The 16,216-nt window shown below is 61.8% G+C and overlaps 1 protein-coding gene across 1 annotated transcript in view; it reads left to right on the forward strand.

Moving 5' to 3' along the window:
- The window catches only part of CBFA2T3 (CBFA2/RUNX1 partner transcriptional co-repressor 3), a 64,926-nt gene that overhangs the window by 25,140 nt on the left and 23,570 nt on the right, over positions 1-16,216 (forward strand). Inside the window, 1 exon segment of the mRNA XM_031658029.1 lies at positions 13,079-13,231. Within this exon segment, the coding sequence (XP_031513889.1) occupies positions 13,111-13,231 (121 nt within the window). The 5' untranslated portion in view covers positions 13,079-13,110.

Genomic DNA, 16,216 nt, shown 5'->3' on the forward strand with positions numbered 1-16,216 from the left:
TTAGCTCCAGCAGCTGGGCGAGGAATGTGTTTCCTTTGTGTGCGGCCACGGGGTGAGCAGGCCCGGACATCTGGGTCCTATTTGCGGCCCTTTGGGGCTCAGGGAAGATTTTTCACTCCAGCCTCTGAGCTCACGGCTCTCCCCTAGCCTCTCCAGGCTTTGCTCGACACCCAGGGTGCTGTAGAAGCCCAGGCCCTGGGCGCTGTCCGCAGGGTGCAGGGCAGAGGGTTGGGGCACCTTTGATGGCAACTTTGATGGCCAAGGGCTGTGGGGTTAAGCCAGAGGTCAGGCCCAGAGTCACCCCGGTCGCTTTAAAAACACGTCAAGAGGCTGGGCGCAGTGGCTCACACCTGTAATCCCAGCACTTTGGGAGGCCCAGGCGGGTGGATGAGGAGGTCTGGAGATCAAGACCATCCTGGCTAACACGGTGAAACCCCGTCTCTACTAAAAATACAAAAAATTAGCCAGACGTGGTAGTGGGCGTCTCTGAGGAGTCGTCATATTTATTCCATTTGTAGTTCTCATAAACAATGCTGTGATGAACATCCCTGTAGATCACCGTTTGTGCACATTTCCTGAGAATGCATTCCTGAGGGTGGAATGGCTGGTCCCAGTTGAGACCCCACCATGGAGGAATGAGGTGCGGAGTAGCGGAGGGCAAGCGCAGCATTGGCGTCTGAGGCTTGGTTTGGCTAGAGATGAGATGGGTCACTTCTCTTCTCCAGCTTCCCAGTGTCCCCGTCACCATCTGTGAAATTTCAGTGTTGGTCTCTCAGGTCCTTTACAGCTCTGATATGTTGAGATTCTAAGTACTCATGTGTATCAGTCAGCTATCGCCGTGTAACAAGCTACCCTCAAAGCAACCACCATTCTTTGGCTCACAGTTCTTTAGGTTGGCAGTTTTGGCAAGCTCAGTGGGGTGGTGCTTCTCGGCGTGGCTGGGTTTGCTGTTGGCTGCTCTGTGGTCAGCCATGGGTCAGTCCAGCTCCACCAAGTAGCTGGGCCAACCCTGTCCTGCATGTGTCTCATCCTGAGCGTGTTCACGTGGGGGCTCCACAGAGGGCTAGTGGAGCTGCCCGCCGCTGACATCCAGGCTCAGGGTGTCTGACATCCCTTGTGCCACATCCTGCCCCCAGCCAAAGCAAGTCCCCCAGCCAGCCCACATCCAGGGGGCAGGGAAGTGGACCCCGCCTCTGCACAGGAAGAGCTGCAATCACATCGAAAGGACAGGGGTTTGGCAGGGTGGGAAATCGAGGCCGTTAGCAGGAAACCCACCTTGTGGAGAGGGCCCTGAATAGCCATGACCAGCATTCCCTGAGCTCCTGCTGCAGAACAGACTCAAGTAGCTCCTTAGTCCTCAGACACCCCCCCGGGAGGGGTGCTCCCCCCACTTAATGGATGAGGGGAGCTGCCTGCTGGGCTCACACGGCGGAGGGGGCAGGCCTCGATTCAAGCCCAGCCCAGGCTCTGTCCTGCAGCAGCGAGCCACCCTGTTGAACTTGCAGAGGACGGGGCCACCAGGGGAGGCACATGGGGGCTTTGTCCTTATGGGCCAGTCAGCAAACCTTTACGGGGCCCTGCCATGTTCCAGGTGCTGTTCAGGGCCCTGCCCTGGGGGAGACAGGCGTAAACATGAGGACCAACACAGACGGAGGCTTCAGACACTGATGAGTGGCTGAAGAAGAAAAATGGGTGATGTGGCAGAGAGTGCGGGGGCGGGGATGTGGGGGCGGTCAGGGAAGGCTTCTCTGAGGAGGGACATTTGCGCCAGGACCTGAATGATGAGGAGATGGCTATGCAGAGATCGGGGAAGAATTCCAGCCAGAGTCAAGGCCCTGAGGCCGGCGGGAGGGACGGAAGCGCAGATGGCATGGCTGGCCAAGCTGGCGGAGAGACCCCCAGCCCACCTGTCCCCATCTGGCCCCAGGACACCCAGCACACTTTGTCCCACCTTCCGCATTTCTTTGGCAAACCCTGAGTTCACTTGCAGCGTGCAGCTATCCAGAGAGGCTCCTTGGTCCTCAAAAACCCATGAGGGAGGCTCCTTCTCTCCTTGGGAAAGGAAGAGGCAAGGCCAGGTCCACCTGGAGCCACACAGAGGGTGCAGAAGGCGTGGGTGGGCCCAGCCTGCAGACAGAGGCCGGCCTGTGCCCTCCCTTTCAACAGAGAGCCCTGGGCTGGGGTCTGGAGGGGAGTTTCAGTGAGATTTTTGTCTGATATGGTTTAGCAGCACATCTGTGACAGAAGGGACCTCTGCACCCAGGCCAGCCGTTCATGGTGGTGATGGCAGCCGGCAGGCAGTCCGGGCGCTGCCAGCCAACTCTGGGCAACAAAGCTTCCCCCACACGGCTGTGAGGGGGGAGGAGGTCTTCACTGTGCCCCAGAGCCTCTCCGGTTGGTCCCCTTCCCCAGCACTGATGCTCACTGTCACCCAGGCCAGCTCTGGGCACAGTGCCAAAGGCAAGCCCCACCTGGGCCAGCTCCACGAGGCCGTTGTGGCCGGACAGACGGCCTGAAGCATGACAGCTGGGTGGCTGGGACGAGTGGCAGGCACTCTGTTCTAGACGCTTTTCTTGAGCTCATGCACTTCGTCCCTCCGTGATTCTGCGGGGTGAATTCCATCCCTATTCCCATTTTACAGATGAGAAAACTGAGGCCAGATCAGGAGACGGAAAAGCCAGCTCTGTTCCTGCAGGGAAAAGGCACCTGAAGTTCCCTTTCCCTCCTTGCCCCATCCTTCAGATCGCGAGAAATGACGTCTGTGTGGCAGGGCCACGGAGGGCTTTTGAGTTTACAAAAGCCTTTTTTTTTTTTTTTTTTTTTGAGGCAGAGTCTCGCTCTGTTGCCCAGGCTGGAGTGCAGTGGCCGGATCTCAGCTCACTGCAAGCTCCGCCTCCCGGGTTCAGGCCATTCTCCTGCCTCAGCCTCCCAAATAGCTGGGACTACAGGCGCCCGCCACCGCGATCGGCTAGTTTTTTGTGTTTTTTAGTAGAGACGGGGTTTCACCGTGTTAGCCAGGATGGTCTCGATCTCCTGACCTCGTGATCTGCCCATCTCAGCCTCCCAAAGTGCTGGGTTTACAGGCGTGAGCCACCACGCCCGGCCACAAAAGCCTTTTTGTTCACTGTCTCAAATCACCCCACCCAAAGACGCAGCCCGTCTTACCCGAGGGGAGCCAGAGACACACGTTTGGGGATGGCGCCGACCCTGAGTTCACACAGTCGGTTCACACGGCAGCACAGGAGGCAAACTGGATTTCCTGCCGCCCCGCCCACTCTGTTGCCATGGCAACCCTGTGACACCCCCCCCCCCCACATCATCACCCACAGGCCCTGGGGTCAGGGTCCCTTGTTCCTGTCCGCCGCGGGAAGGGCAGCAGGGGTGAGTTAGTGGGGCCAGAGGGAGGATCCACCCTGGGTCAGGCTCACGAGGACCCGGAAAGGCCTGGGAGAGAAATGGGACTTGGCCCCTTGTCCCTGTGGGGTGGGAGGGTCCACCTAGACCGATGGCAGAGAAGGCACTGCTCGCCTGTGTTTATATGGCTACTTATTCGCCAGGCAGGAAGGCCGGATACAAGCCAGATGTGGAGGCAGCCACAGGGCAGCGCCTGAGGCTCTCGGACTGCCTCTGCCCACCCCAGATCCCCACACTCGGCACAGCCCTAGAGGCCGGGGGCAGGGGACGGGGGGCGGGGGAGGGAGCCGCCTCCTGGTCACCTGGATACAGGGTGGGGGTGGATGGGGGCACCCGCTGTCCTGGGGCCTGCCCACAAGGAGCCCCACGTCCTTTCACTTTGCCTCTGTCTTGGCCTGGGAGCCCCGGGTCTGATGCTGGTCAAAGACCTTCTCAGGGCCCTTCCCAGAGTCAGCACCAGGTTCTCCTCTGTTTCATATGCCCCTCAGGGGGGGACACAGAGACCCCGCTGCAAGGGCCGCCCTGCACTGCTCACGCCATCCACAGCTCACCCCACAGCTGTTCCTGAGGTGGGAGGGCATTGCCCGTCCCCAGGCCTTTGGATAACGGCGGCTCCGGAGGACACGGAGGCTGGGACTGTCCGGTCCTCAGTGGGCTGTGCCTTTCCGGGTTTTCTTTTTTTTTTTTGAGACGGAGTCTCGCTCTGCCGCCCAGGCTGGAGTGCAGTGGCCGGATCTCAGCTCACTGCAAGCTCCGCCTCCCGGGTTCACGCCATTCTCCTGCCTCAGCCTCCCGAGTAGCTGGGACTACAGACGCCCGCCACCTCGCCCAGCTAGTTTTCTGTATTTTTTAGTAGAGACGAGGTTTCACCGTGTCGGCCAGGATGGTCTCGATCTCCTGACCTCGTGATCCGCCCGTCTCGGCCTCCCAAAGTGCTGGGATTACAGGCTTGAGCCACCGCGCCCGGCCCCTTTCCAGGTTTTCTTGGTCACCACGCAGCAAGTGTTTGTGGAGTGCCTGCAGTGTGACACTGGTGTAGGCTGTGACCAATGCCGAGGAAGCTCTGCCCTCCTGGAGCTCACCGGGAGCATCCACAAGAGAAAAAAAAGAGCAGGACAGGCAGGTGGGCTCACCGGAAGAGCTACAGGGAGAGATGGTGACAGGAGGGGAGCCAGGGCAAGGACTGCGTGGGCTGCAGCATCACCGGGAAACAGGCAGCCTGGGGCAAAGGCGTGAGGATAAGAGGCAGTCTTGCGGGGACCTGGGGGAAGTGCATTCCCTGCAGAGACACCGCCATGCAAAGGCCCTGGGGCAGGTGCAGCCAGTGACCTAGGCCCAGCACAGGTGGGCGTGGGGGTAGTGCGGGTGAGGCCAGAGGGGACAGCTGGTGAAGCCGGAGGGGACAGCCAGGCACCAAGCGAGGAACAGCCGGGCCACTCTGGCACTGGCCAAGGGGCCGGGGAGCCACCGTGTACTGCTCTTGGGAAATGTGTGGTGGAGGGTGGCTTTCCCCTCTGGCTCTCCAGAAAGCCAAGTATACGGGTTTACCTTGGCCTGGGCTCACTGCACTGGATGGCTGCCCGGCCAAGTAGAGGCTGGAATTCAGAGGCTGGGGCTCCATTCCCGGCCCTACCTCTCACTAGCTGCGTGGCCGTGGCCAGTGACCTCAGGTGACCTCACCTCTCGGGGACAGCATGGGTGCGGGGTCGTCCATCTCCAGTACCGTGAGGAGGTCGGAGTGCGGCCGTGGACGGATGACTCTCAGGGTCTCCTCTTTGCACATCTGTGCTTTTCCCAGAGGAAGCTGTGGGACCCATGTGATTCTGAAGGAAAATAAGCAGCTGTTTAAAGCAGTGGCGTCCTCAGTCCCAGCCGCCGTTGGGGTCGCCCGGGATGCCGTGGCGTCCTCCGTCCCAGCCGCCGCTGGGGTTGCCCGGGATTTGCCAGTGACTGTCGCGCGTGCATATTCACGTCACCCCCCACCCCCATTGCGCAGATGTGGACAGGGCTGCCCACCCAGGTTGCAGCGCCTGGAGCGTGAGCTCAGCCCCTTAATTCTACACTTTTTTGGAGGGGCCAACTGAGGCACAGCACTGTTCTGGGAACAGGGCCCATCCTGGACCTGTCCTGAGCGCCTCCAATCCCTCCCTGCACCACAGCACCAGGAAAGGCTTTGTGAGAGGCCTTGCTGGGCCTCTGAGGCTGGACTTTGGGGCATCCTGGGATGAGGGGTCGGCTGGGCTAACAGGAGGAGAGGCCTGGAGCTCCCGGGTTGGTTGCAGGCCGTGCCCTCCTCCTCCCCTGCCTGTCTGTGGTCAGCTCCAGCAAGGGCAGAACCGGTGCCCCCCACTCCCCGGGAGCATGTCCCAAACCCACAGAGAGGATGGGCTCTAGAACCAGGCACCCTGGGCCCATGCCTCAGTTTCCCCACCTGACAGCCTCTAGACCTTTGGGGGCACGAAATGAGGTGATTTGCACAAAATGCTCAGGTCAAGCCTGGCACGCAGTAGGACGTCATCGCCGTGGCTGTGTCACCTGTGCAAAGCCCTCAAGGCAGGTCACCTGCCTTACCTGCCCAGCGTCCTACGCCCCAAGGCTTTTATGAGGGTCAAAGGACATTACAGCAGAAGCAGGGCCTGTTACTCCAGAGCTGACGAAGGTGCAAGGCGGGGAAGGCTGGGAAGATGAGTTCTTGCACTGGTGGCCATGGGTCCTCCTCCCATGGAGGGTTCTGGAACCCCCGAACTGGGATGCCTGGGCTGTGGCCGTTTCCCAGCTGGGCAGGGCGGGCTGCGTGCCCCAGGCAGACAGGGGAAGTGATGGATGAGTGGCTGGCCGCGGCACATTCCAGGCTGCTTCCCACCCGCTCCACCCAGCCTGGAAAGCGGCTTGCTCTCCCGGCCCGTTAGTGACGTTTCGCTGGGAACTGGATGCGCCGTCTGGGAAAGACACGGCCTCTCGCATGGGCCCTGGGGAGCAGCTCCAGGGTCTGGGAATTTTCTTTTTTTCTTTTTTTGTAACAGAGTCTCACTCTGTTGTCCAGGCTAGAGTGCAGTGGCACAAATTCAGCTCATGGCAACCTCTGCCTCCCAGGCTAAAGCAATTCTCGGGCCTCGGTCTCCTCTAAGTAGCTGAGTTTGTAGGCACGCACCGCCACGCTCGGCTAAGTTTTGTATTTTTAGTAGATGAAGTTTCGCTACGTTGGCCAGGCTGACCCCAAACTCCTGACCTCAAGTGGTCCGCCCACCTCGGCCTCCTCGAGTGCTGGGATGACAGGTGTGAGTCACCACGTCCAGCAGGTCTGGGAATTTTCTCCATGAGTGGGAGCTTGGGAGGCAGATGAGGCTGCAGCCAGGGCTGGGGGAGGAGCTGGCACCCTCCCCCTGTCTTCTTCCTTTAGGCATCTTTGACCGGCTCCTGCATGCCCAGACCCTTTGGGGAAACCACACAGAGGGAAACCCAACATCAGGGCAGACTCAGGTGTGCCCAGAGAGGGGCGCATTGCACCTGGAGCCAGTGTCTGAGCCATCGAGGGTGGGAAGGACAGGCAAAGCCCCTGCTCTGGGGTGGGGGGGACAGACAACTAGAAGATGCCACCATCAGCCATGGGCAGGGAGAGTGAGGACACTTGGCAGCGGCCCAAGCCACAGAGGGAGGCCAGGAGGGCAGGTGTCTCCCCTCGGGGTTACCAGGCTGCAGGTGCCCTCTGTGGCCAGTGGAGAAGGGGCAGCTGGGCCAGGTCACCCAGATCCACACCTGGCTCTGCCCCTCCTCAGCCTCTCTGTGCCTCTGTTTCCCCACTCGTAAGATGAAGAAGCGCAGGCTATCCCTCAGGGCCGCAGAAGAATCCGTGAGGACAGGGTTGGTGCTCTGTGTGAGATCCTTCCCCTCTGGGCGTCAGAGCCCTCCTCATCAGACTCCGCACCCACTGCCCACCTGCCTCTGAGCCAGCGCCGTAGGGAAGGGGCTGGGACCCAGATTGACCCCACCAGCCCCAGCAAGAGGACCTCAGTGCTGTTCTGAGCCAGGGAGGGATTAGGACACTTGTGTAGGCCCCGGGAGGACAGCCAGGGTGGGGACAGCAGGTGCCCTGGAGACCCCCTTGTGCTGGGCGGCCAGGCCTTGGGTCCCTTCCCCAAATTCCATGCTTTCTTCTGCACACGCAGCGCTGGGCCTCGGGGGCTGTTAGAAAATACATGGGGCTGTCATTGGGGACTGGGGTCCCCTTGCAGCTGACGTAGGGTTCGGGGATGCTGGAGGCCTTGTTTCTGTTTCATGGGTGCTTCGAGCTCTGGAAAGAAAACCCCTTGGGGTTTGAAAGACGGTCCTTAAGCTCACGCCTCAGAGCCGGCCACCCCAGGCGCTACCCCAGATTCCGTATGGCGACAGGCCACCCACCCCAGCCTCAAGTACGAGTCAGTGTCCCTTCGGCCCACATGACACCCACAGGGCCGCACGTCCCAGCATGGGGCTGGATGCCTGGGCTGCCCCCGTGAGGCTGAGTCAGGGTCCAGGCTGGCTGGCATCGGGACCATTTCATCTCCTGATGGCTGCCATGTGCAGCCTAAGGGTGGCCAATGGGGGCTCCAGGCACAGGCCCTGGTGCTTCTGGGCTCTGAGACCCAGAACAAGTCACTCGCCCTCTCTGGGCCTCAGTTCCCCGTCTAGAAAGTGGGTGTAGTGACGGGGCCCGCCTCATGGGGCAGCAGGTAGACGATGCTGAGAACAGACCGAGGGTGCCAGGTTCCTCCGTGATGGTAGCCCTTCCTGCCACTTCTGTATTCTGCCTTGAGATACAAGCCCCTTCAAACAGAGACGGCCCCTTTCCTGGTGCTGCTGAGCCCCTGCGGTTGCCTGAGGGCCATTGCACCAGGACACTGGGGTCTACTAGGAAGCACAAGGGGCTCTGTGTGGTTTTATTTTTCCAAGTGGTTTGATGACTTCATTCACCTGTGTGTGTCTGGACGGGGCCTTCTTGCAGATGGAGCGGGGAGCAGGGAGCAGGGAGCAGGGCCAGCAAGTGGTCTTGTGTCGAGGGGATGCGGCTAGGCCTCTTCCTGTGTGGTTCGCGGCCACAGGCTGGTAGCCCACGGGGCCTCCGAGCCTCGAAGTGGGTCTGTAGAAATGGCCCTTGGCCGAGGTGCAGGGCCTCAAAGGGGAATGAGGTGGGAAGCCAGGCACCCAGGAAGGATGAGGCCGCCCCTGTCTAGCGGTGCCTTAGCCTGGAGAGGAGCCTGCAGTTGGCCTTGGTGGAGCTGTGGGCCAGTGGGAGGCTCCAGAGACTCCCCACACTGCTTGCAAGTGCAGGGATGGAGGAGGATAATAATTAATAACGATCGCAGAGTGCTGGACACCCCTGCTGCGCATGGCTTCATCTCCATCCCCTTTGAAGAGGCAAGGAAATGGGCAGAGAAGCTGTGGGTTGTCTGAGGAAGCCAGGCCGGCAGGACTCAGCCTCCCTCTGTGACTGTGGGGTGGACCCACCTTGCCTCCCTGCCCCCCTGCCCAGCCAGCGCCAAGGAGATGGGTATCCAGGGCAGCCATGGGTCCCCTGCCCTGAGCAGCCAGCCCCCAATGTCTGCAGAAAGCGCCTGTCCTGTGATTGGACAGCCCAGCCCCTCCCACCTGCTGCTGACCAGCTCTCAGCCCCACCTGCCCTCAGCCCCGCCCCCCTCAGCCCCGCCTGCCCTCAGCCCCACCTTCCTTCAGCCCCGCCTTCCTTCAGCCCCGCCCCTTCAGCCCCACCCCCTCATCCCCGCCTTCCTTCAGCCCCGCCTCCCCTCATCCCTGCCCCCTCAGCCCCGCCTCCCCTCAGCCCCGCCCCTGAGCATGGCGCTCCACTCACCCCACTTCCCTCTCTGCTCCACTCCAGCCCCTAAGTGGGGGGACCCCAAAGAGGCATTTCCCCTGGGGGACTTCCTTTGGAGGCTACCCTGGGCGAGCTGCATCCTGGGGGACCCAGTCAAGCACAGAGACCCTGCAAACAGGTCGAACAAGAGGCAGGACCACTCAGAGTGGGGTGACATCCTGGGGACTGAACGGGGAAGGGTGAAAGAGCTTCGCGGGGGACGGGGCAGCCTCTCCTGGGGAAGTGAGGTTGAAGCTGAATCCCAGAGGGAACAAGGGGCGGTCGAGGATCATGCATGGCCCTGAGCCGGGCATGGGGGTGGGGCAAGCAGGGAGATGGGTGTCATGGAGTGGGTGTGGGCCGGTGAAGCCCCATCTACAGCGGAAGCTACTAAAGGGTCTTAAGCAGGAGAGAGACGATGTGCCCCCCAGAGATGGCCCTGGCTGCTGCTGTGCAGACCTCCCGACTCCCTGCTGCCTGCATCCCCACCCCCCTCCTTCCCAGGTCCCTCCCGCACCGCCACCCCCCTCCTTCCCAGGTCCCTCATGCACCCCCACCGCCTTTCCTTCCCAAGTCCCTCCACAGGTCCTGGTCAACTCCCAGGCTGTTCTCTTGGTCACAAATGCTGTTCCTCTACCTCTCCCCACTCACCCCTCATCTTCTCTGAGGGTCCTTGTCACTTCCTGCTTTCTTGGGTGGAGTCTGCGCCAGGGGCAGCCCCAGGAGCAGGTCCCGGCCACAAGTTGCTCCATGAGCCGTGGCCTGGTTTTCTTGAGTGCCAGGCAGGGCGTGGGGACCTCCCCTTCCTCATCTGTCACCTGGCTTCCTCCACATGTACAGAGAAGGAGAGTGAGGCTCAGAGAGGGGAAGAGGCTCTCCCTAGGCCAGACGGCCAGGAGCACTCAAACAGGATTCAACAGACACCCGTGAGGTCCCATCAGCTGCACAGCTGCCCCTGCACAACCCGGGGTGGAGCCTGGAGAACGGAGGGGAGGACACCACCAGCTCCCCAGCGTGTTCCTCAAGCACGGGGCCTCCTGCCCTTGCAGCCTCCGTTCGACCTCAGGTTTGAATCCCAGACCTGCTGCCTGTTTTCAGTACCCCGGGCCCTAAAAGGAGGCGAGCATGTTGATGACAAGCAGGAACTTTGGAGTCCTGCAGAGCCCTGGCCCTGTGGGGGCAACACCAGGTCGTGGCTCAGATCCCGGCACGCGGCACACTCGCCGTGTGACCTTGGGTAGATGACTTCACCTCTCCGAGCCTGGTCCCTCCTGGTAAAATGGGCTGATGGTAGCATCGGCCGCAGAGGGTCTCCGTGAGGATGAATGACTCATCAGTATCTGTAGAGCACTGAGAAGAGGCTCCCTGCAGTGAGCCGCTATCCAAGTCTCTGAAGTAAAAGGACAGGCCCCTCTTCTGCCCAAAGGGAACCACACAAAGTCCCCGACTGCTCCGGGTGCCGGCAGGGTACTGTCTGTTCTGGCTTCGGGATCCAGAGTGTCGCGAGCACGCAGGTGGTGGCCATAAGCCCTTGTTGGATGATGGCTGTGGCAACTCCTTGCGCCGTGGCATGATGGCCCAGAGGTCTCCTGGCCACCCTCTCCACCTCAGGAAATGTGGCATGTCCGTCCATCGTATGAGTGCCCGTCCAGCACCCGGCGCCAGCTCCTCAGTGGGGCTCTCTGCATCCATTTCTGTTTTATTTGAGTATCGTGGCTCAAATGTAGCCGCCTCCGTGGGAGGGCTTTGGAAAGTCCAGACAGGGCGTCCCCAGTGTCCTGGACCCGTGTCCCCAGAGCCAGCCTGGCGTTTGAAGCTCTCGGCCCCATCCCTGCCTGCTCCCTTCTGGGTGTGCCCAACCCACGCTGGCCCAAGGGCAGCCTGGTCTGGATGGGCTGCACCCCACAGGACGCCCCGCCACGTTCGCCTTCTTTGGATGTCACCAGGGACTGGCCACCAGCCCTGCAGCCAGGCGGTGTTGACGGCCCCCACAGCTGTGGCCGCACGTGTGCCCAGCCATCAGCCTCCTGACAGGCGGGTGGCCAGGAGGGGCAGGGCGCCCTGCGGGAGGGAGGCCAGCGGCTGTGCGGAGGGGACAGCAGGTGCCGCGAGGCCTGGGTGGCTGTTTACTGGCTGCTTCCTCCCCCACCATTCCGCACAGCAGACAGGGGGCTGCTCCACTCCTGCCTGGAGCACCAGGGGCTGGTTAGAGCCCAGGCGCCGCAGCCCTGAGATGTTGGGCAGGACCTCAGCACCTCTGAACTTCTCTGCTCTTCTGTGAAAGGGACAGGCGGCGAGAGGATCAGGCGAGGTTGGCACTGTATTTGGCACGTGATAACTGCAGAAGTCATTTATCCGTCATCTTCCAGAGACCGCGTGGCCCTGGCCCCGGCTGGATCTCTCCGTCTGACAGTGGGGCTGGGACCCCAGGAATGGGGAACGGGCAGAAGCAGGGGTAGCGCCCACGGTTCACTAATAAAATGACAGACACCAGCCCCCAACTGTGGCCTCACCTGCTTCATGCCCCGGGCCATGGGCAAGACCCACAAGTGTTAGCAGGAGGAGGCTGCAGGGCAGTCCAGGTTTTAGCAGGTAGAGGATGCCCTCCTTGCTGCTCTAAGCCGCTGAGGCCCCCGAAGTCTCAGCCACAGATCCCAGGTCTTTCTGCCTTGCCTTGGCACTGGCTGACCTTGACTTAAGATGAATGGGGAGGCCCAGGGGCTTACATCTGCACCCCCTGCAGAAAATGCTGCAGACGGGGTGCTGGCTTGGCCTCCTGGTGTCTCGGGCAGGTCTGTGCTGCAGGCCCTTCAGTTAACCTGGAAGCCTTGTCTGCAGGCCCTGCTCTCTGGATGGTGCAGAGGGGCTCAGTGACCACCAGTCCTGCCCACCAGTGCCTTGAGCATTTTCCCACCCTCCCCGCACACAGCTGGCCCTGGGCAGAGCTACTCAGACTTCAGGGAGCCTCAGACCACGAGAGAAGCTTGTTCAGCTGCAGGTTCTGATTAATCAAGTGTCCTGGCATTACCACCTGCCAGTGGGCGGCGCTCAGCGTGCCCAGGCCTCGGCCATCCCGAAATCAACGCTTCCTCTGCCTGCTGGTGGCCGTGCTCAGCGTGGCCAGGCCTCAGCCATCCTGAAGTCAACGCCACCTCTGTCTTGGCTGTCCTATGAATCACCGGGGCAGAAGATGGTGAAAATGGAGGTTTTGCCGCCCTAGGTGGCCTGCCTGCCGGGCTTTCCCTGGGCATACACTGCCCGCCCTCCTGCTCCAGCCCAGGGAAGCCTGTTAGCATCGGAAAGTGGAAGAGACTCCTAGAACTATGGCGTCTGGGGCCCGGACCAGCAGCAGCCCCACCTGGGAACATGTTGGCAATGCAGGTTCTGGGTCCCAGCCTGACCTGCTGAATCAGAACTGGGGGGAGAGGCTGCAGTCTGTCTGAACACCCCCTGGGGGATGCTCATGGAGGCGGGAGCATGGCACCACTGCCTCAGGGCACTGCCCCCTCCTGGTCTGTAGAAGCCTCAAACCTGGAGTGGGGTGTGGCTCTCCCAGGGCCACCACACACTGAGGGCCCCAGCTCCAGTGTGGCTGGCCACCTGAGATGAGCTGGCCCAAGCCCATCCTCCGGCCTGGTTCCGCCCCCGAGATCACCTGCAGGTGGGACGTCAGCCACCTGTCAGGGCACCTGGGGCAGGCTGCCCCAGCGGTGGGCAGCCACTTGGTGGGGCCTTGGCTGGGAACCGTGGGGCTGTGGGCACCGGCCTCTGTACTTAGCCCGCTTTACCCACTCTGTCTTTCTCCTTTGGTTGCAGCCCCTGCGGACAGGAAGGCTAAGGCCTCAGCAATGCCGGACTCCCCAGCGGAGGTGAAGACGCAGCCCCGGTCCACACCCCCCAGCATGCCGCCCCCACCACCTGCCGCGTCCCAGGGGGCCACACGCCCCCCCTCCTTCACGCCACACACACGTAAGTAGCCCCCACCTGGCAGCCGAGGGCCAGGTGTTTCAGGGGAGCCCCTCGTGTTGTGTGAAATTCCGAGCTTCCTGCCCAGAGCCGGTGGGCACCTGCTGTGAGCCCTGAGTGTGAGGAGCTCACGTGGCATGGCCCAGAGCCCAAGCTTGGCAGGTTCAAATCCCAGCTTCCCTGCTTCCCACTGTGTAGCTCTGGGCCAGGTCCTTGCCCTCCGGGGGCTTGGGCTTCCTCTTCTGCGGTGCAAGTCCTCCCAGGGCTGTGGTGGGGCCAGGTGAGTCCACACAGGCCCTCACCAGGGCCAGCCGTGGGCCTTGGGTCAAAGCCGGCCGCTGTGCCTCAGGCTTCCTGCTTCATCTGGCAAGCCCAGGGATGCCAGGCTCATCCAGAGGGAATGTGGAACTCGGATGGAGTCAGGGGCTTCCCCAGGGTCACACAGCAGGTCACCTGTGTACAGGCCCCCTGGAGAGACCGCAGGAGCGGCTCTGGCCTTGGAGGGGCTCGGCAGGAGCTCGGCAGCCCGGCTGAGCACGGGGGCCACGGTGGGGGCCCCAGCACAGGAGGCCAGAAGGGCGGGACCTCGAGAAGCTCCAGGCCTTATCTTGCTGGCCCTGGGCAAGGGGTTGGCCATGCTTGGCGCACAGAGCCGCTGAGGGTGGGCCCTGGGGGGCTGTGAGGCAGCGAGCAGCCAGTTCTCATCGCAGTCAACCCCGAGGCTTGGCTTTGAGGACAGAATTGGTGCTCTGTGGCCCAGTTGCTGGGCCGGCGGGGTGGGCAGCGTCCCTGCCCCTCAAGGCCGGGGACTCAGGAGTGCATCTCAGGGTCTGCAGGGGTGGAGACTCCGTGTACCCCTGTCACATTCAGAGGCCAGAAAGCTCTGAAACTCAAATGAAGCCCCTCTCTGTGGGAGGAGCCTGAGACTTCTGTCGCGCTGGCCCCGGGTCCCCCACAGGCCAGGAAGAGCTGCTTCCTCAGTCCCTTTGTGTCACGACTGTCCACAGAGCACCAGGCGGCTATGGGCCAGGCCTGGCTCCCTCCCTGGCTCTGCCCCTGAGGCTGGGGGTCTGCTCCGCCGAGGGCTTTGGCCGTCATCTCCCCTGCATCTGGAAAGAGCACTGGCTGTGGGCTCAGGCAGCAGGCTTGCGGCCCTGTGTGTGGGATGCTGGCTCCGAGTCAGCCTCCTGACTTGGTTGGGGAATGGGGTGACCCAGCAATGGGGTACCCCCAGGTGTGCCGCCCAGAGGCAGGTACAGCTGGAAATGTGCCCAGCACTCAGTAGGAGCCAAACAGCCTAACACCTATTCCCTGCACCCACGGGGCCTCCACGTGTCATGGAGCCCATACTGGGGGCCAGCCCTGCCTCCGACAGTCGGGATGCCACACTCACGATTCTGCAGGTCCTGGAGGATGGCAGGCCCAGCATGCAGGTCTTGGCTCTGCGGAGCTGGCCACAGTTTCCAGTGAGAGGTTGGCTGGGCTTTTTCTCACATGTGCTTGTCACACGGCGATGTGGCTGGGCTGGGATCACCCTTCCCTCTCTTCCGGAAGAGCCCTCCCGTCTGGTACGAACCACAGGCCGTCTCTTTCCACCAGGCAGCTTGTGACCACACCGAGCCCGCATAGGTAGAGAGGGGAGACTACTGGTGTGTTGAATTCGCAGCGCACCCCAGCCCGGGGGGAGGAAATGCTCAGGACGGACCACAGGAGACCTGGCCATGGGTGCAGTGCCTAAAACGCCCAGTCCACAACCCTCAGGCCCCAGTGTCAGGGACAAACGCCGTGGGCTGAGCCTGGTTCCCCAGACCCTCAAGGGTGCGTCTCCCTGACCTGCTCCTCCCCGGGTACCAGCAGCCTCTGCTTCGAAGGTGCTGGTCTGGGGACCCGATGCTCCCGGCTGGGGGTGGGGTGGGATCAGCGGAGCCTCAGGCTGTGCTTCCGGAGACCTGGGAACACTTGTGAGGGCAGCCGGCATGCCTGGGGCTGGGGTCCTTCCCGCCCCCTCCGCTCTCAGCACACCTTGGGGTCAGGTTTCTGGGGTGAGGTCCCAGCTGGTTTAAGGAGCGTGAAGGTTATGCAAGAGAGAAGCAGGTGCTTTTTCTTTTCTAAGCCGATGCTTCAGTCCCACCGGGCTGTCAGGAGCGTCAGTCTGAGGCTCTGGCTGCCCCTGAGGTGGCCTCAGATTCATCCCCTAATCCACACAATTCCCTGAGAGCCAGGTGGTTGGCTGCACCCCTGCCCCTGGCTGGTGGGTGTCCTTGAGGGGCCACAGCTGGGTGGCAGAGCCCTGCGGGGAGGCTCCTCCCCGGGGACTGGCCTCTGAGCCAAGCTGATGGGAGACTGAGCTTGAACGGAGACTTGAGGGCTGAAGTTTTTCTTGCCCAGTGACTGCCCTGGGCACAAATTCATCTTGGAGTTGAAGCTGTGGTGCTGCTGCGGGGGTGGGGGGGAGGGGGGAGGACTATAACGAGCAGGGACCCAGACCAAGCTCCTCTAAAGCTGGGAGGACTCTTAAAGGGCTTTACCCTGCCCTTGATTACCCCCATGACAGAGAACTCACTACCTCTTTACAGAGCTCCAGCCTGTCTTCCTGTGGGCTTCGCCGCTAACTTCAGCTCGGACAAATTCAATCTTTCTTCATTTATGTAGCAGAGATGGGGACTCCCTACATCACCCAGGCTGGTCTTGACCTCCTGGGCTCAAGCTCTCCTCCCACTCCAGCCTCCCGAGGTGCTGGGATTACAGGCGTGAGCCACCGCGCCCGGCCAAATCTTTCTTCCTGTTTGGTGCTTCCTCCTCCAGCGCTGACCCAGGGCTTTGTTTGAGACGCCAAGTCTCAGATCACTTTTAGGACACGCAGCTTCGGCCCAGGCCCCTGAGGATGGTGCTGATGGGGTCACAGGTGCCTTCTGGGAAGAGGATGTTGAAAACGAGGGGCCCCACCCCTGCTCATAGAGAAGCCTTGGTTCTTGTAGACTCTGGAAC

This window comes from Papio anubis, chromosome 18, assembly GCF_008728515.1.
Source record: "Papio anubis isolate 15944 chromosome 18, Panubis1.0, whole genome shotgun sequence".
NCBI classification, from domain to species: Eukaryota; Metazoa; Chordata; class Mammalia; order Primates; family Cercopithecidae; genus Papio; species Papio anubis.